We start from the raw sequence: 21,270 nt of genomic DNA on the forward strand, positions 1-21,270 counted from the left end.
CTTGGTATTCAATGGTGTTACCATCACTGAATCCCCCACTATCAACACCCTTGGGATTATCATTTACCAGATACTCAACTGGACTCACCACGTAAACAGAGTGGCTGCAAGAGCAGGTCAGAAGCTGGGAATACTGCAGCAAGTAACTCACCTCCTGACTCCTCAAGGCCTGTCCACCATCTACAAGGCACAAGTCGGGAGTGTGGTGGAATACTCCCCACTTGCCTGGATGAGTGCAGCCCCAACAACACTCAAGAAGCTTGACACCATCCAGGACAAAGCAGCCCGCTTGATTGGCACTACATCCACAAGTATCCACTCCCTCCACCATTGACACTCAGTAGCAGCAGTGTGTACTATCTACAAGATGCACGGCAGAAATTCACCAAAGATCCTCGGCCTACACCTTCCAAACCCATGACCACTTCCATCTAGAAGGACAAGGGCATCAGACATATGAGAATACCACCACTTTCAAGTTTCCCTCCAAGCCACTCACTATCCTGACTTGGAAATATATTGCTGTTCCTGCACTGTCGCTGGGTCAGAATCCTGGAATTCCCTCCCTAATAATATTGTGGGTCAACCCACAGCTGGTGAACTGCAGAGTTCAAGAAGGTAGCCTGCTGCAACGTTCTCAAGGGCCACTAGTGACAGGCAATAAATACTGGCCAGCCAGCAACGCCCACATCCCACAAATGAATAAAGAAAAGAAAATAGATTTTCCTGTCTCGCTTTCTTTGGAGTCTACTATGAAATAACTGTGATTGGATGTTTCTGGATTAAAGATAGCCTTCAGAGGTAACTGGAGGAGTTGGTGAGAGGTTACACAGTTTTCAAGCATTTTATCTTTATCTCTTACTGCTTCCCTCCACAGATATCCCTGCTTATTTGTTTTGTGTTAATGTTTGGAAATGCCATGCTGTTATGCTCCTATTACGCTTCATCTCTGGCAGTCATTTGGGTAAGTACGTTCTATCTAGCACAGCTATAACATTTAGCCAGAACATTCAAGCTCTCTTTCTTTCTATTTCTATTTCTATATTCTTATCCTAGTCTTTCTCTCTACATTTTCTTGTAAATTATTTTGCTTTCTGTCTCATGTTCTGGCTCTCTATCTCACTTCCTGCAAACAGAACTTGATTTATTGCTGCAGTAGCATAAAAACATTGCTCTGATTTTCTGTGTTGGGTGGAAAATTACTGTCACACTCAGAAGAACACATTCAGGATGTGGATGTAAATCCAGTTTTGTACACCTCTGCAATAATGACCCCAGCTCTCCAGCATTCTGCTCTGTTATGGCCCACAGGTGTATACTCTGCCGTGCCCCTCCTGTGTCTATGCCATATTTGCCCCATTTCATCTCTCTGTTCTTTGAGTAATGAATGCTCCCACAGCTTGTGAACTAACACATCTCTCGTTACTAGCTTGAGGATGGTGACTGGCCCACGGTGTATAATGCAGTCCTCTGCAGAGCAAACATCAATGTACTTGTGATGTAGTACTAGGCAGCCACCTGTCTCGAGACAATAGACTGCAGCTGTGGTGTTTGTCACTTCTGGATTGTGGGATGTTACCCAATTTTCATACTCTGTTTAGTATACCTAATGCTGAGGATATGTCAAGCAACCAGGATTTGCTGCATTAACCGGAATTGCTTGATTTACTCAGCAAGTCAAGCAGCACGTATGGCGGAAGAAGTAGAATTAACATCTCTGGTTAATAACCCTTTGTCGAAACTCATTTTAGATTGATCACTTGGCTGAATCTCCAAATTCAAACCTCCAGTCAAGTTCAGGAAGTAGACTGGTAACAGTGACTCTACCATCACAGTGTGTAGGTATTCGTAGGCCATGCTTCACCTAGCACAATTCAAAAATAAAAACAGTTGACTCTAACTTAAGCTTTGGTCACTCTCTCATCATTCTTGCTTCATTTGCACATTATTTTAAATCTATGCCCCCTCGTTTTTTTTTTTTTTTTGTAAACTTTAACAGCTTCTCCCTATCTGCCCGATCTAGCCCACATAAATTTGAAAACCTCTGTCAAATGTCACCCAGCCTTCTTTTGAAGGAGAACAGTCTCAATTTTTCAATCTGTACTCATAATTGAAGTGTCTCATTACTGGAACCATTCGTGTAAATTGCTTCTGTACTGTCTCCAACACATTCACATCTTTTCTATACTGTGGCACCTAGTACACAGCAGTCCAGCTGAGGTCTAACAAGTGTCTTTTTCAAGTTCAACAGTACTTCTTTGCTCTTGTACTCTATGCCCTTATTAATAAAAGAGAACACTGTATTCTTTACTAACTGGTTTCTCCACCTATCCTGCTTCCTTCAATGATAATGCACAAATGGTTATCCTGCATGATTTCATGACTTTGTTTTTTTTATTCATTCATGGGAAGAGGGCGTCGCTGACCAGGCAGCATTTAGTGCCCATCCTTAATTGCCGAGAGGGCAGTTTAGAGTCAACCACATTGCTGGGGGTCTAGAGTCACATGTAGCCCAGACCAGGTGAGGATGGCAGTTCCTTCCCTAAAGGATATTAGTGAACCAGATGGGTTTTCCCGACAGTCAACAATGGGTTTATGGTCATCATTAGATTCTTAATTTCAGATATTTTTATTGAATTCAAATTCCACCATCTGCCATGGCAGGATTCGAACCTGGGTCCCCAGAACATTATCTGGGTCTCTAGATTAACAGTCCAGCGATAATACCACCAGGTCATTGCCTCCCTTACTACTTTGACATGGCGGCAGGTTGAAAATAATGTTTGGAAAAGGGAATCCACATCAGAGCAGGCTGGGTCTTTGGGAATAACTTTTTTTATGCTCCATGGTGAGTGCGATCATTTTGCCATTGACTGTGAAGTCTGGGCCATAAGGAGTCTTGACAGTTTTGAGGTGTTAGAAAGAATCAGTTAAGAGTGGGAAATGGCAAAGTGCAAACATGTTAGATTTAGCGTTGTTTTATAATGCTGCCCTCCTGGAAATAAAATTCTGTTTGATATTCTGTTATGGTTAGCCTGTGATAATCATCCCTAACAATTATTTTTTCCTACCCCTCAGGGATTGGTTGCTTTTAGATCACGTTTTTGTGCATATTGGCCACGTTCCATTGCATATTCATGGGTAAGTTGCATTTTCTACAGCACACATGATATAATCTTTTTAAATGAATTAATCTCTAGTAGCATAATGTGCAATTCCCCAGATTCTGACTTCAGAATGTAAAAATATGGGCATGTATATTTAATCCCCGTTTTCCTAGAATTTAGAAGCAACACCACTCCTGAGATTGGCACCAGCTTATTTCAAATATACTAGTGGTAACGTGAGCTTGATTGTTTAAAATAGCCCAGTGATGGTCACAATAACAACATTTCACTTTGTGGTGCGAACGATCAATGTCACTGAAACAAATTACATAAATCCTGTATAAAAGGGCGTATATAAAAATCACTTACTGATGGGTTCAAAATAATTTGCAAGGTAAAATTTTTTACAAGAAGCATTTTCAATCCATTGGCTCTCAAATTATGATTTGTATAGACTTCAATGTACCGAGTCTGTTTACAACTGTCCTTTTGGATGAGAGATCAGTTTTGTGTGGATATTTCATGTTGCAACTCTCTCTTTCATGTCTATTTAGCTTTTTGAGAAATGATGGTAGAAGTTAGTTACCCGTTCGTGTTCCTGTTTTAGGCAGTGTAACTGAGCTAACAGTGGGCACTTAAAAGGTGTATACATGGGCATGCAAGATGCATTTTCATGCATGATTCTTGTGAAGGAATGCAAGGATGTAATAAAGGGATTCTTCCAGGTGCAGGGAACCATGCAATTTCAGCCATACGTGATAATTTATTTAAGCTACTTAACAGTGTAAAGGACAACTCTGTGTAATAATTAAATACATAATACAGTGCTTTATTGGAAAAAGTGGGTATCTTGGTTAATCTGTTACAATGAGTAAATTAATTCTCTCTCTCGGACTTCCTGAGTTTGGGGTAATGGAGTTGATACACGTGCCCTGATTATCATTTATCATTATCTCTCTTGGTGCTGCAGTCTGCACTGTACAGTGCCAGAATTTATTGCTCCCCCACGCATGCTATCTGAACAATAGAGAATCTAGTGTGCTCTGTCTCACTATGAACCTTTTGAGTCATTCTTGAATTGGTTGCATGGAATTGATAATGGTGTTTCATGTCCCTTTTAAGCATGCAGCAAATCTTTGAGCCCTATTTCATGTTCCCAAATGACCAAGCTCTGAACAAGAAGCATTTCTAATGCAGGATTGCAGCCAAACTACTGAATAATGCTGCCTCTATAAATTACAACAGTACTGATGGTTATAAAATCAGGCAGGCATAAATGGCACTCTGCCATACTTCATTCAAGCTTCCACCCATTGGGAAATCCAAGCTGCAAAGTGTAGGGCAGTCCTTTGTACTGTTGACTGGACTGTCATGCATATATTTATTTGCAGTATTTTTATCCCTTTGTTCTATGCTGTCTGGGAAAAATTAATCAAATCAATCTTCACATCAACACAATCTTGAATGAATTTTAAAATTGCACATCTTCCAATGTTCCTGTGGAAGAGAAATGACACTGGTACACAGCTCCTCACCTCCATTGAAGGAAGTAAATGAGCAGGACAAGATGTTTGAGGGGGACATTTTACAGGAGTACCTAATGGGGCAACAGGTTTTGGTCAGAAAAATTTCATCGCTGGGCTAATGGAGGACTATAACATGCTGGTCTCAATAAATTTATTTTCAAAGAAAGACTCTTTGTCTTTTTGATAAAGGGACCACTGATGGAAGCAGAATTAAGAATTGTTTAAATCTCATTTTTTGTTTTGGTTTAATTTTGCATCTTGAGAACTTGTGATGCTGTTATACTTTTGAAAAATTTTGTTATAATTTATGAGAAAATAGCTAGTTTGTTTCCATTAGTTCTTTGATCTTTCATTCTGTGATTATGCCTGTCTAATAGAATGAAACAGGAACTTATGATCCAACTGAGGTTTTCACATGTTTGTTTATTCTATAAAATGCAATGCTGTTCTACAAAGATCAGTTGGTACATAAAGAATAAAAAGGCAGTAAACTGACAAATGGTACCATTTAGGAACCAGGAGGATATTTACGTATGGACGCTATGTCCATGGCTGAGGTATTAAATGAATACTTTGCATCTGTTTTTAACAAGGAAGAAAATGCTGCACAGGTCATGATGAAAGAAACGATGGTTAAGATACATCAAAGGTTAAAAATTAATATGGACAAAATATTGGATAGGCTATTTGTACTCCAGGTTTTTAAGGCACCAGGACTGTGATGCATCCAAGAATACAGAGGGAACCAAGGTTGGAAATTGCAGAAGCACTGGCCCTAAATTTCCAGTCGTCTTTAGATTTGAGAGCAATATCAGAAGACTGGACAATTGCAAATATTAGACCCATATTCAGAAAGAGTAGAAAAGTAAACCCAGTACAAACCAGTCAGTTTAAAATGTTGTATTGCAAGGGCAGTGGATGGCAGTATAAAACTTCAAAAGGTCATTGACAAGTAGGCTGATAGATGAAGTTCAGTGTGAAAAAGTGAGGTAATGTCTTTTTCCCTTTTCAGTGTATCTTCAAGAAATATGTGACAATAAATAAATAAATCATTCATTTGCTACGAAGAACACAATAGACGCTTTTTTTTTGAAAGAAATAACAGCTGGTATTTATTCTAAAGGTTGTGTTGGAACTGAGACACCTGTCTGTGTATTATTAAAAATGACAGGACAGGTGAAGAGCACGTTTAATAAAGCAATTTAGCAAGGCTAATCCACCTAGCCTGCACATCTTTGGATTGTGGGAGGAAACCAGAGCACCTGGAGGAAACCCACGCAGAGATGGGGAGAATGCACCTTGTTCGTTTGGGGCATTTAAGCGGCTATTAGATAGGCATATGGATGATAGTGTAAGGTAGCAGTGGAGGTTAGATAGACCTTAGGTTTAGGGTAAAAGTTTGGCACAACATCGTGGGCCGAAGGGCCTGTATTGTGCTGTACTGTTCTATGTCCTAATGTGCAAACTCCACACAGACAGTCACCCGAGGGTGGAATTGAACCCGGGTCCCTGGCGCTGTGAGGCAGCAGTGCTAACCACTGAACCGCCGTGCTGCTAGGAATAATGGATTGGAGAAGTTGGGACTGTTTTCCTTGGAGAGAAAAGTGCAAAAAGGACATTTGATTATATTCAAAATCATGAGCGATCTGAATAGATTAGGCAGGGAGAAACTATTCTCACTTGTAAGTGGATCAAAAATAAAAGGACATAGATTTTAAAATGATTTACAGAAGAAGTAAGTGCAGTTCCACCAAAATGAAACACTTCACATTACACTGCATTAAATTTCAGTGTGAGAAGAAACTTTGTCGTGTAACAACTTGTTCGAGTTTGGAATGCACTGCCAAAAAGTGTGGTGGAAGCAGGGTTAATTGAGGAATTCTTGGGGACATTGAAATAATTGAATTAAAATAATCATGTAGTGTGCAGGGTTGCGGGAAAAGAGTGGGAAACCGGCATCAAGGCAAGATGTTTATCAAGAGACCCAGTACAGACATGTTGGGCTAAAAGGCTGCCTTCTGCACATAATGATTTTATGATTCTGAAGCTTTTAGAAACAATAGTTCGGGACAAAATAAATAGTCACTTATCCAAAAGAAGTTTCATTAAGGAAAGCTGGCGCAGATATTTTAAGAGTAAATCATATTTATCTCATTTACTTTGAGTTTTTTGGTGAGGTGATAGAAAGGGTTGATGATAGTAATGCTGTTGACGTGGTGTACAATGATTTCCAACGGCATGTAATAAAATGACATGTAACAGATTAACGCTGGAGACCGGGTTAGAGCCCATGGATTAAAGAGGACAGTCGCCATAGGGACGTGAAATTGGTGAGCGACAGTAAACAGAGTGTAGTGATTTATGGTGGGTTTATAGTGGAGTTCCCCAGAGCTGGGGTGTTAGGACCCTTGCTTTTCCTGTTAAGAGATAAATAACCTAGACTGTCCCGTCAGGGCACCATTTCAAAGTTTACAAACAATAAAAAGCTTGCAGGTGTTGTGGTCATGAGGAAGATGGTATTAAAAGTCAAAAGGATGTAGACTTGTAAGTGTGAGAAGGTAAATGGCAGATGAAATTTAATGCAGTGTAATGTGTTTCATTTTGGTGGAAATAACACAGAGGCTATATATTTATATATATATTTAGTATGAGGGGTGCATACAGGAGTGGGGGTACCTGGGTGTATATGTGCACAAATCATTGAAGATGGCTGAACAGGTTACAAGAGTGAGTAATGAAGCTTACAGCGTCCTCAGCTTTATTAATAAGGGCATAGAGTACAACAGCAAGGAAGTTATGTTAAAAGCCCTATCAAATAAAATCTTGTTTGGTCTCAACCAGGGAATTGCTTACAGTTTCGGGTACCACATTTTAACAGTGATGTGAAAGTCTTAGAGAGGATCAAAAAAAAATTAATGAGAATGATTTGAGGGATGAAGAACTACAATTATGCAGATAGATGGAGAAGTTGGGAATTATCTTCGTGATGGGGGGGGAAGGATGATGATAGGAGATTTCATAAAATTATTGGACAGTAGATAGGGAGAAACTGTTCCTGCTTGTGGGAGGATATTGAAGCAGAACGCGTATGTATAAGGTAATTTGAACCCAGAAACAATGGCAAAATGAGGGCACATTTCACACAGCAAGTGGTTAGGGTCTGGAATGCACGGTTAGCGTCTACAATGAAGGCAAGTTCAAGTAATCATTTAAGATGGAAATGAAAAGGAAAGACTGTGCTGGACTACAAGCAGTAGGTGACACAGTGACAACAGGTGAATTGTTCCTTTAGAGCCAGTACAGATGATGGGCTTAAAGGCCTTCTGTGCTGTAACCATTCTATGATTGTGTAAACAGTAAACTCTCAATATTTGTATAATTTTGCAGGTGGCTAAAGGAACCGTCTGGCTTCTTGGAACTATAGTGCTCAAATTCGTTGCTTCTAAATTATTAGGAGTTGCAGATGATGTAAGTATCTAAGAGCTGCACATTACCTAGCAATCAGGTGTGGGAGATCTAGGTAGATTCTTGGCTAGCAGAGGTAAGTGCTCTAGAAGCTATAAGTTTTGGTAAATTTTCTGTCAATCGTTCATCCTGTCCATTCAAATGAATAATCCTTTGTCCAAGTGCAGAAAAAATATACAGTGGGCTATTGCCTGTTGAAATGATTTAGCAATATGGAGAACAATAATGGTCTTGTAAACTTCCCAAATGTCTACTGCAAACTGCCCATTCTGGGAATTTTGATGGGTTATTTCACTGATTTTCAAAGGATGTGAAGGGTGAGCTGAGTGTTTTAATTCTCATTGGGAGTGAAAATTGGTGAATATACCCAGGACTCCTGTTAGTAGTCTTTGTCATCAATTATGCCTAGATCACGACTGGCCGCATGTTCATAACCTTTTGTCACATTTTCCAGGCAGTTCTCTTATTGTTTGTAAGTTAGTTTGGATTTACTTAAGAGAAGTCACCTTGTTGCAAAGGTGAACTTGCAGTCATTAATAATGGCTTTCAGACTTGAAGTACACTTTCTTTCAGGTCACTTGATATCTGTATTGTTTTTCTGTTTGTTTCCCATATCGGTTCATTCCAAGTTTTAATCTATGTTGTGGTCAATTTTAAGACTAATGAATTGTTGCCGTGTGCTCATTAATTTCTCTAGCTATATGTTTCCTTCTGCTTCCAGGCGCACATAAGTAATCTACTGAAATCTAAGTTCACCAACTACAAGGATTTTGACACATTGATGTACACATGTGCTGTGGAGTTTGATTTCATGGAAATTGAGGTACTTTTTTAACTATGTAAAATATATTGATGTGAACATTGAGATATTAATCCACAGTGAATAGAGTGGAAACTATGGATCACGTCCATACTCAGCCTGTAGGCTAGTCAGACACTTGCGTAAATGTGGAAATGTCAACTGAAAGAGTGAGGGTGAGGGATACTGGCTTGTTTAGCAAAGCATTCCAAGAAGCTGGTGAAATGATGACTTTTAAGAGGCCCTGTGAGTGGCCTCTTGTACCCACTCTGTCAGCTGTAGTGCCCTCAGGCTAGCAGTCATATGTATCCATTCCCTGTATCACAACTCTCTAAGGTAGTATGCTGGAGATCAAGCCCTGCTATTCCTGCACCTGTCACAAAAATTAAAGATTTTTAACGGTACGCAAAGATTCCCCGACTTAGCTGATTTTAAGACCCAAGTTGACATGTTTCTGACCTAACAAGAATTATGATTTAGAGATAGCAGGAACTGCAGATGCTGGAGAATCTGAGATAACAAGGTGTAGAGCTGGATGAACACAGCAGGCCAAGCAGCATCAGAGGAGCAGGAAAGCTGACGTTTCGGGTCTAGACTCTTCTTCAGAAAATAGCTGACGTTTCGGGCCTAGACCCTTCTTCAGAAAGAATTATGATTTATTACAAGTAGTCACTCTGGTTATTAACCATCAGTAATAACTCCACTAATTAAAAGTCTAATCCCTAACGCGTACACAGACATAGGCAGAAAAAAGCCATGTATTATGGATGAAAAGAAAATGGAGACAGCAGTGTAGTGTTTGTTGCTCACAGAATCTGTTGAGATGGTTCTAGTGCTGATCAGAATACTGCTTTTTAGTCTTGCTTTTTCTAGTTTGCAAGTTACTGGTATAAAAGGTGACTTATCAATTAAAAGTTGCAGTGTAAAACAGCTGCTGAAGGAAACTGGTTTTCATCAGGCTTAACGTGCCTTTTACTGCAGAGAACAGAGATAGCTCCTAAGCTGGTGGTGGCTGAGGCTTCTTCCTGTATTATCTTCACAGCTGTAAGCTGCTCAGCTGTCTGAGAACCATTCATATAATTAATGGGAGGCAGAAGACCTTTTGTATTGGTTCGTGGATTGGTGACCAGTTACCAGTCTGCTACTTATTGCCAACCAAAGCTCCACTTTTGTACATCGCCTGTCAGCTCCAGTTTGTCTGGAACCAATACTGTGGCCCACAGCTATGCAAACAGTGTTCACAATGAGTATTGAGCTACATGCTTTCAAATCATGCAGCAAACCTTGCAATTCCTGGTTTTAAAGACATGATATTTACTTTATCAGCAGCTCTGTCAGGCTAAGAGCCCTGTGTATCAACTGTCCATAGTAGTGATGTCAGGCTAAGAGGCAAGGAATCCAGTACACATTGCTGTGTACACATTTTTACTTTGCTGTCAGGTTAGGAGGGCAATACACCCACTTTATGGAGCAATGTCATCAGGCGAAGCAGATTGATCGGTGGAATAACTTATCGGTCTGAAGAAAAATACCATAAAGTATATTAAACAAGTTTAAATCTCTGCAGATTTTTGGCCAATGTCATTAAGGAAACTGCTTTTTTAAAAAAAAAAGGTGTTTTTGTGAAATGCTCAACGCATTGGTTTGGATTCCACTTTCTATAGGGGATTAGTCTATTGAATTTACAGGGAGGGTGGTTTCACTCAACTGTGTATATTCAGTCTCCATTTATTTTATTGATGCAAAGGGTCATCACTCAAGTCAGCATGTAACTTTTATATCCACTCTGTCAATGAATATGTTCAAGACTGAGATTGATATACATATGGCTACTAAGGTAATCGAGAGGTATGAGTCTCCATGATCCTATTAAATGGCAGAGGAGGTTCAAGGAGCTGCATAGCCAATTCCTGCTCAATCACATGTTGTTTCATTAGGTTAACAAGGCAGTTGAGGGAGAGAAAACTTTGTGCTTCCCTTTCATTTTCTTTGGCACTTAGTCTATCTATGAGTAAATAAAGGAATCTAAACACTTGTCATGTACTAATAGACTTGCGGGTGAAGAGAAATAAGTAAGTGATAGAAAGTCTGGTGTTCTTCCTTGGTGCGTGGGCCCAAGTTGAGCCGATCATCTGAAAAGGGTTTTTTACTGGATAGTTTCTCTCTGAATAAATTGGAGAATATTCTTTGGAGTTCAGAAAAATGAAAGGTGATTTTCCGTTTTATTTAAATATTCTGAATGAGTTTAACAAAGTAGATACTGAAATATTGTTTACTGCTGGCTTGGAATCTAGAACATGTAGGCACAATCTCTGAATAATGACCTTTTAGTACTGAGATGAGAAATTTCTTTGCTCAGATTTGGTGAACCTTTTGGAATTGTATATTCTAGAGGGTGATGGATACTCAATCATTGAATATATTCAAGACAGAAGTTTTTTTTTGTCTTGGGAAAGGATAGGGGAAGTGGGCAAGAAAGTGGAGTTCAAGCAAAAAACTGCCATGATCTGTATATGGCAAAGTGGGCTCAAGGGAACGGATGGTGTACTAATTTTCTTCACCTTCTTCATCCTATCTGCCTATCTTCCTGTAAATTCTACAGAGTGTAGCTGATGATTCTCTTGTCTGCACTTCCTTGCCTTAGGGGTTTCTTGGAGTTCCTGAGAACATTGCCCATTATGACTTCATAATCCCTCAATGGAACTGCAGCTGACAAAGTTGACACTCTATTGATGTCTTTCAAAATGCCCCTCAACTTGCCAGGATTAAGTTCATTGACCCCAGAGGGAACAATTAGGACAGCAAGAAGTAACACCAGATAAAGAAAGTGACTCTGAGAGAATACCAAATCGAGTTAAGGAAATGAAAGATTCACATGCATTTCTTGGATTCTGATAGTTCTTTGGGTACAAGGTACATTTATTGTGTGAAGGAATATCAATCATTTTAGAACCATAGCTTAGATCTCAGAAGCTTGCACCCAATAGGCAATGTAGAAAACCCAACAATGAACAGCTATTTAAGTGTATGGAGTGGGTATATTCTCATACCAGCAATTTGGCTATACAGAGGTGCCTGGAAATTGAGTAATAATTACATGTTGAAACTCGGGCTCCTATTCCACTTATTTAGTTGTGATTTGGAATGTTTGGGTATTGCTATTTCAGTTTGGCTGGATTGTTTCTCCTTTTTGCATGATGGCTTCTCTGCTTGTTCTGAAAATTGATTGTTGTGCAACATGAGACTTGAGTACCTCATGTGATACTCTAAGTTAAGAAGACTTTAAGGGGTTCCTGTGCCTCCCAGCTTGAGTGATGGGCCTAAACTAATGTGTATGATTGATTCTCCTGAAACTGTGATCGAGCTCTAATCGGTAAGCCCACCCAGGCTTTCTGAGTAATTGAATGACCTAACGTTTTCAAGTTGTTAATTTATATTCTGACTATGATACCTGAAATAGTCTCAAATGTAATTGGGTTTAAAAGTCCATTTACAATATTTGCCCTGGTTTTTAATCTTTTTTGTGTGAGTTGAGAAGGACCTGTGATGTAAAAGTCTCAGGTTAATTCTGTAAGTCTGATTTGCTGCTGCAGCACTGGCTCCTGAACTTATCCTGGCTTTTCATAACTGGTTTCAGTTAATTTAGCAGAAAGTAGTGGTTGTTGTTAATCTGTCTTTTATTTCTTGCTTTTAGACTCCTCTGAGGTACACGAAAACCTTATTACTTCCAGTGACTGCCTGCATTTTTTCTGTTATAGTTTCAAGGGTAAGTTCTATCTTTTTTTTATATTTTGGTTGATTTGAGAATTACAACTATATAACTAGAATTATTCCTGATCTAGTTTCTTTTAAATCTTTAACAATTATTTGTCTAACCCAATTTAAATATTATGGGCAACACAGTCAAGGACATGACATCAGGTAACTCATTACTCCTCCCCATTGCCTGATTGGAATTGGAGCATCAATGAGCAGCCTACTATCCCAGGATATTAACAGACACAGTACAGATTATTGAAGGTTATCAATAACTGATCAATGTTGAACTGCAGAAATCATTTTCACGTGATGATCAATGTCAAACTGAGGACAACAGTTCACTGTTTCAACAAATGTCTTTTTTTTAATGCAGTTACACACAGAAATATTCAATAAGTGCAATATCACTTGCTAAATCTCATACACTAATTTATATTAACTGCAGCACAAAAGCAGAATGGGTTGGGGCCATTGTGGTGTTTTTATTTGAATCATCCATCAGCCTTCATTCTGAACTGTACCTTCAATCCTGTTCTCCGATCAACAGTTTTTGTTATACTTTTTTGTACTCAGGGGAAATTCTTTTTCATCATTGGTCAGTTTTATTTCACTTTTCTGAGACTAGCAAACATTCCTTTCCTATCCCGATGGATGTACCCTCGCAACACTGGAACTGCGTAACAAGTGACGGTTTGCATAATGAATTGAATTTCATCTATTTTTGTTTCCTTTTCTGTTCATAAAAGAGTAATACTGACCACAGTCCCCTGCAGCACTGACAAACTTTCCTTCATTAGACCGAATAGATTGATGGTATCTTCCCATGAGAAGTTTTTACCTAACCAAAGAGGGCCAACATGAATTTTTAGAGAAAAGAAAAACCAAAAGAACTGCAGATGCTGTAAATCAAGAACAAAAACAAAGTTGCTGGAAAAGCTCAGCAGGTCTGGCAGCATCTGTGAAGGAGAAAACAGAATTAATGTTTCCTCGAACTGAGGAAGGGTCACCGGACCCGAAATCAATCTTTAGAAGGTAGCTTATGCTTAACCAATCTTATGGAAGTGTTGAAGAAGTGAGTAATGGACAGAGAAATGCCAATGGAAATTATTTATACGGACTTTAAGAAGTTACTTCATATGGTCTCCCATAAGAGACTGCTAGCTAAGGTTGAAGTTCATAGAATTAAAGATCTACTTGGGAATTTGGCTGCGTACCAAGTGGTCAAGTCAGTGTGATGGTAATGAGTTACTTAAATTAGCAGTACATAACTCGTGATGTCATACATTCATCTGTGTTTGAATCCGAAGTGATTTGTTATTAGTTTAGATTATTGGGTATATCCAAGACTCTTGGTAGTTTAGAACTTGAGTATTGCTGAAAAAAAGAAATGTGCTGTTGAAGCCTTTCATCTTGCACTCTTTAGGGCAGGACTGCAAAAGTACCAAATCACAAAGGGAAGAACCATTTGTACTGGATAAGAAGAGGGTGCTGATTAGTTGACAGGTAAACTCTGGTAGAGGTACTGCCATGGAGAATGCACCAGGGAGCAGATAACTGCTTTGAAAACTTGGCAGTTAACTATATAAGGATGTGTGTAATGGTCTCAAATTGAAATAAACACTGTACAAATTTGCAAAGATTAGTGGTAAGTTAAGAGATTGGCAAAGAATGACTAAAATGATAGAGGCAGACAGCAGATTATGAAAGAAAGCTAGTAATATAAAAACAGATGGTAAGAATTTCTAAAAGTATTTGAACAGGATGCTGGTGTTGGTCTTCTAGAAAGAGAGCATGAGGAGTTAGATAATGGAAAAAGGAAATGACAGAGGCTTATTTTGCCTGCCTTTGTGGTAGAAGGATTCAGGAAGTCAAAGTCAAGAAGTGATGGGTAGGGATGAACTTAAAACTATACCAACACCAGGAAAAACATGCTAGTGAAACAATTGAGCCTGAAGGTTGATAAGTCCCCAAGATAGCCTGCAGTGAAGAGTCATAAAATAAGTCAAGTACATTCAGGCCTGGTAAATGGATAGAAAAAGCTTTTAGAAGGATATGGGCCAATCGCAGGTAAATGGGTCGAGTTCAGTTTAGAAACCAGGTCTGTTTCCATGCTGCATGACTCTTAAGTGGCAGTACAGATAGTAGATGCATTGCTTATAATCTTGTAAAGTTCTTTAGATTATGGAAGGGCCCTAGCAGATTGGAAAATAATAAATGATCAAGCAGAGTCAACATGGTTTTGTGAAAAAAAAATTGTCTTCTAACTAATCAATTGAGATTTTTGGCAAAGTAAGATCCTCACTGGATAGAGGGGCTTCAGTAGAAGTGGTCTACTTGGGTTTTTGCAAAAGGCATTTGATATGGTTGCTGCCCAAGATACAGGCATGTGATTTAGGTGTAACAAACTTACGTGACAAAATAATTGGTTGGCTGACAGAAAGTAGACAGTGGGAACAAATCAGGCTCTTTCAAGTTGATAAGCTGTAGCTAGTGGAATACCACAGGGATCAGTGCTGGATCCTCAGCCATTTCCAATCTACATCGATGTTTTGGATGAAAGGATCAAATATATGGTCGCTAAATTTGTCAATGACAGCAAGTTGGATATAATAGTAAGTTGTCTACAAAGGAATATAGACAGATAAATGAGTGCCAAAAATTGGCAGATAGAGTATAATGGGATAAAAGTGAACTTATCCATTTTGAGAGGAAGAATAGAAAAGCAACATATAGTTAAATGGAGAGAGGTTACAGGATTCTGTGGGATTTAGGGGTCCTGGTCACTGTTTTCTCTAAGCTGTGTGGTACGCTACCACTAAGCACATGCCTCAGACAATGGGCTGATCTTACGAAGAAAGGATGGGTGGATTTAGCTCATATATGTTGGGGTTTAGAAATGAGAGGCAATGTTATTGAAGCTTATAAAATCTTGAGGGTACCATGTAGGATGGAACCAGACAATTTCTCCTTGTGGGAGAGACTAAAACAGGTGGACAATTTAAGAATAATAGTCCCTTTTAATACAGAGATGAGGAGAATTATTTTCTTGTAAAGCATTGTAAAAGTGTGAATATTTCTTCCTCAGGAGGCATGGAGGCTGGGTCTTTAAATTTATTCATGGCTGAGTTAGATTTTTGATGGACAAGTGTGTCAGTTGTTATGGAATACAGACAGGAAATTGTAGCTGAGACCACAACAGGAATGGGTCTTATTAAATGATGGAGCAGGTTCGAAAGGAGAAATGGCCTGTTCCTGTTCCTATATTTAAATTCAAGCCACACAAGTGGACTTTGGCCAAGGCATTGCCATAGGACATGCACCAAGGAATGACTGTGTCCCCCACTCTTTTTGATTGAAAAATCTGCAATATATGGACATGACCTTTCTGTTTACCAAGGACGGGGCCTTGCATGTGAAAGTATATAACTTTTGGCACAGTAAGTTCACCACATTGTAGATGCATTTGATCATCTTAAATTGGTCATTTGTGTAATTCAAGATTATTTAGTAAGTGTTGTCTAATCATAGAATCACATTTTAATGTTGAGCGCTGTCTTCTGTGTGCGGCAAGCATTAGCTGCACAAGTACGGTTAGTACGCTGCCTATTATTGCTGTTTAATAAAATCCACCAATCTTTGGTATATATGGCCTACATATTTGGCATCACACCAGTATAGAAATTCATATACCACCTGCTGATTGTTAGACAGATGTTCTTTTTGGCTTGATGACAGAATCTTGTTGATTGGAGAATACTACATGTTTCTGTTGCAGTCTGAAACTTCTGTGGTTGTTTTGCTAATGCTTTCAAGCTGCTACTATGCAGCAACAACATATGGTATTTTCCACTAATAGGATGCTGCTATCAAGCTTAAAATGTTTCCTGCCTATTATACTGAATAGTAATATGTTCTATGAATTTTGGGACCAATTCAGTTCTAGGTATGTACACAAAACTGCCAGATTATATTAAGTAGCACACCCCTTCAGCTGTTCACAGCAGGTACTGTACTGACCGTACCCAACTAGCCCAAGCTTGCTCATCTCCATACTGCCTGATCTTAGATTTGATTCTGAGATTGGACAGCAATTACTCAACAATTTTTTGTGTTAAGAGATTACACCAGGAACCAATTTCAGATTATCAGTTAAGCCCACAGTATGACTCAATTGCATTAAAAACTCTGTACGTTCATATGTGGGGCCCTGTCTTTTGCAAACAATGCTTGTCCATGCATTGCATCCTCTTCAGCCTTGGGAACACCATTCCCTGGTGCATTCTTCATGGCAATGACTAATCAGAGTCAAATTGCCTTGTTTGGATTTAAACAAAACTGCAAGTAGTTTTACAGTTCACTGTTCCCTGATGCATCCTCCGTGGCATTGCTTCTACCAATCAGTACCACCTTCTCTTGCAGTATAAGTTGTTGTTGTTGTTATCTTTGAGATTTTGTATTATTGTGATTCTGTTGTGATTAGGCAAAACAATAACATTCAACAGTTTGGCTATTGCTGGGAGAAAAAGACAGTCTGTTAATGGCACAAAGATTGGCAATATTGTAAGTAGAGGAGATAGAACCATAAAATTATAAAAAGATATCACAGCTTAAGTGAAATAAACCAAGTTAGCAAATGGATTTCAAAGTTGGCAATTCTAGAAATATAGGTAAAGCATGTCTTTAATGATACCATAAATCATTTAAAAATAATAGGAAAAATAGTCTGAAGTATGGAAGTACTTTATGATAAGGAAATGTCTCATTATCTAGGAATAGGAGCTAGCTATTCAGACCCTCAAACCTGCTCTGCTACTCATTGAGATCATGGCTGACCTGTAACCTAACGCCATTAACCCAGAGATAGTAGGAACTGCTGATGCTGGAGTCTGAGACAACAAGGTGTGAAGCTGGAGGAACATAGCAGGCCAGGCAGCATCAGAGGAGCAGGAAAGCTGACGATTCGGGTCTGGACCCTTCTTCAGAAAATCCATTAACCCATCTTGGTCTCATATCTCTTGATGCCTTTAGATAATAAAAATTATCTCTGCTTTAAACTTTAAAATTTGCAGGTGACCTAGCATCAATTGCCGCTTTGAATCTACAAAGAACAAATCCAAAAATCCCAAAAGTGAAAAGCTAGAAACAATTGGTTGGTCTTTATGCATATATCACTAAAATCACATACAGAAAATCATCAAAACACCTTCTGAAATGTTGGTCTTTGTATTTTCAGGACTAAAATGCAAGGGATAAAAGTCGTTTCACAGCTATACGAAACCCTAGTTAGACCATATCTGGAATACTGAGATCATTTCTGAGCACCATAACTTAGAAAGGTTATATTGGCCTTGGAAGAGAATGCCATGTAGAGTTACCTGAATGATCCTCTGGAATGCAAGTGTAAATTAAAGAAAATTTCATAAATGCACGTTGTATTCCAGGAATTTAGACAGTTAAAGGGATGATTTAATTGAAATGTTCAGGTCATTATGGGAATAGATGGGGATAAGTAGAAACTCTGCTGGTTGGGAAGCCTAGGACCCGGGGTATATACCCAATTCTGTCAGGTAAAATTAGGAAACCGTTCTATATGTGAATAGTAGGTTTGCAACTCTTTTCGATAAAATGGCAAGGTCGGAAATTGAAGCTGAAGTAGGCCATTCGGTCCCTCAAGCCTACTTTACCATTTAACTAGATTGTGGCTAATCATCTACTTCAACACCATTTTCTTGAACTAGCCCCGTATTCCTGGGCATCTTTAATATCTAAAATATTGATCAACTGCTTGACTGTACTCCAGGACTGAACCTCCACAAACCTGGGGGGTTGCATAATTCCAAAGATTCATTGCCTTCAGTTAAAAAAGAAAACTGCTCCTCATTTCATTCCTAAATGACCTGCCTTTTGTTCTAAGACATGATCCCTAATTCTAGACACCCCAGCCAGGGAAAACCTTCCTGCATCTACACTATCAAGTCCTGTAGGAATTTTGTGTGCTTCATTGGTAGATATATTAATTTTCAAGCTGAAAGTGATTAGATTTTTTGCATATAAAGAATTGGATAATGGAAGAAAGGTAGCTATATAGAGTTAAGTTACAGATTGGTCATGATCGTACTCAAATAGTGGAGCAAGCTTGAGGCATCTAATGGTCTTCTTATATCTGGAGACACTTTGATTTAATTACTTAGATATTCAAGAGTATTCCTTTATGTCATTTTTTACATGATCTTTAATATAGTTAAATACATTTATTTGCCAGGTTATTCTATATTTATATTGCTACTTTCAAAATTTTATCTTGATTCCCAGCGCAGTGAGCCTTTTATTAACCGGCACCTACGGAACTAAGAGCGTACTGCTTGATCAAATATTTCAGATAAACAAGAGGTCCACATAATCAATGTAAAAACATACACTAAATAATAGAAAGGTAATGCAGGGGGTATACACATCACTGCTATACCTTATTTACAGCACAGATCACTTAAATAATAATGCACCTTTGCCTTAAATAAAACTTGCCAGCAGAGAGCCTTCTCACTTGTACCTTCAACTGACTACTTGGACATTGCGGCGATTGCAATAATGCAGTAAACATCTGGTATTTCAGGCATATAGTTATGCCGGTTTATCGAGAGTGCTGGTTAAAACAAAGATTGCTGTAATATAAATTTGAAGTGAAACATAAATGCTAGTTTCTGATTATTTGTATTGTAAAGCATATGGCAATCAAGCTTATTTGGTAGTTGGTACACACCTTTTTTTGTACTCATTTGAGGGGTTGTGGGCTTCATTGGCTGAGCCAGGATTGATTGCTCATCCTTAGTTGGCCTGAGACTTGGTAATTAAATAAATGCCATCATAGCTTTTATGTCCTTAATATCTTTAAATTTGTTCAGAATTTATTTATATTACCTATAGCATCAACAATATCAGTATTTAATTTGTGAAACACATCCTTAATTGTCATCCTCTGAAGAAGTAACAATTCATATACAGTTTAAAGAATGCCACTAGCTTGTCTGTGCCATGTCAAGTAGACATTCTGCATATATACTTGCAGAAAACTGTTAATATTCTATTCCAGTTCAGCACTGGAGCTGAACTGGAACCTTATCCCAACCAGCAACCTGATACACATACCCAGTAAGAATAGGAACTCGAATTTTCTTTTACTTTTGTCTGGGCTCTTAGGGTCAGTGCTGGCCTAGCTGTTATCAGGTAAAGTAACAAAGATCTTTTTTATTTTCTGTGGCTTTGCAATCATGCAAATAGTTTTACACTGATGTACTAAGTGCTAAAGTTTTCCATATCAGTTATTTCTAATGATTAACCTATTTTGAAAAAAGATGTAATCTTTTGATCTGTATCTCTTCTTTTGGTGACGCTAGTTATAAATGCATCTTTCTCAAAAAAAGGAAATCCCTATCCACAAAAGACAAAAAAAAGGCCAAATGAAATTTCCTGTTTCATTAAACTGATCTATTATCAACACAATATTCAGGATATGCATGGATTGCAGAAAACTAGAATGCTGGTACAGCAGGTAATAAGAAAGGCAAATAGAATTTTGACATTTATTTCTAAAGGAATAAAGTGCGAAATTAGGGAGAAGTTGCTGCAACAGTACAAGACATTAGTGAGGCTGCACCTGGAGTATTGAGTACAATATTTGATCCCCTTACTGGAAAGGAATGAGACCATTCAAAAGAGGTTCACTAGATTGAACCTTGTACAATGGAACTGGGATACACTCTCCATCTCTATGGATGGAAAACTCAGTCCTTCTCCAGCAAGATAGTTTGACTAGCCACTGTATCCCTGAGAATTGTTGTGAGCTTGGACCCTTGCTTTGAAGAAAAAGGGGTTATCTACCCTTTTGATAAAAACCCTTCATATTTCTCATCTGCTGTATGTACTACTTCTACACACTCAGCAGTGTCCACTTTCTCAGTTGTAGTTAAAGCTACAACCTGATATGTGACCTTTTCCTTCTGAGTTTCCTTTTCAGACTCCTTGCAAACTCCAATATGCCCTAAAGGTTTCCCTTTCAATTTCTAGCATTGTGAACAAATGTATCTCACTTTGTTACAATAGGAACATCTTGGCTTCTGATTTTCACCTCCTCCCTCAGCACTTGCCTTTCTGATCTGAGGAGACCTTGAGGCATTACCAGCTATCCAAACTGTCCATTCCTTATCTTGGCTACTTTCAGTCTTCTATTTCTGTCCTTTTCAAACTTATGAGGATGATAGAAAAATGTTTATTTTTAATGGCTTAACTCATATCATCAGCTATTATTGCCACCAGTAACAGTAGTGGCAACGTTTTGGTCCTCAATATGAGCTCTTATTACGGAAGATAGAGAGTTTTTAAATTTCTCTAAGAGCTTCATATGATCTTATCCACCTGTGACTTTGCTAACTCTATTGAATTCAAAATAAATGCTTCAGGAAAAGTTTTCTTCAAATTTAAGCTGATTATTTTTACTGCAGAGAACAGGTAGCTTCTACTCAGGAGAACTACTACAGACTGTGTCTTTGCTTCTCTCTGTGTCTCTCTCGTGCGCGCGCTCTCTCTCTCTCTCTCTCTCTCTCTCTCTCTCTCTCTC

At 38.6% G+C, this 21,270-nt stretch overlaps 1 protein-coding gene across 3 annotated transcripts in view; it reads left to right on the top strand.

The window, feature by feature from the left end:
- Window positions 1-875: 875 nt before the first annotated feature.
- The window catches only part of LOC109920286 (probable C-mannosyltransferase DPY19L1), a 31,925-nt gene continuing 11,530 nt past the window's right edge, over window positions 876-21,270 (top strand). For 2 of the 3 annotated variants that reach the window (XM_048621289.1, XM_048621291.1), the window contains exons 1-5: window positions 876-964; window positions 3,079-3,141; window positions 8,021-8,101; window positions 8,820-8,921; window positions 12,592-12,663. In XM_048621289.1, the coding sequence (XP_048477246.1) occupies window positions 905-964; window positions 3,079-3,141; window positions 8,021-8,101; window positions 8,820-8,921; window positions 12,592-12,663 (378 nt within the window). In that variant the 5' untranslated portion in view covers window positions 876-904. Of the gene's footprint in view, window positions 965-3,078; window positions 3,142-8,020; window positions 8,102-8,819; window positions 8,922-12,591; window positions 12,664-14,079; window positions 14,160-21,270 lie in introns of all 3 variants that reach the window. The other variant, XM_048621290.1, reaches the window with a different exon arrangement.

The sequence above is a fragment of the Rhincodon typus genome, unplaced genomic scaffold (assembly GCF_021869965.1).
Source record: "Rhincodon typus isolate 14 unplaced genomic scaffold, sRhiTyp1.1 hic_rhity00000391, whole genome shotgun sequence".
In the NCBI taxonomy this organism is placed as follows: domain Eukaryota; kingdom Metazoa; phylum Chordata; class Chondrichthyes; order Orectolobiformes; family Rhincodontidae; genus Rhincodon; species Rhincodon typus.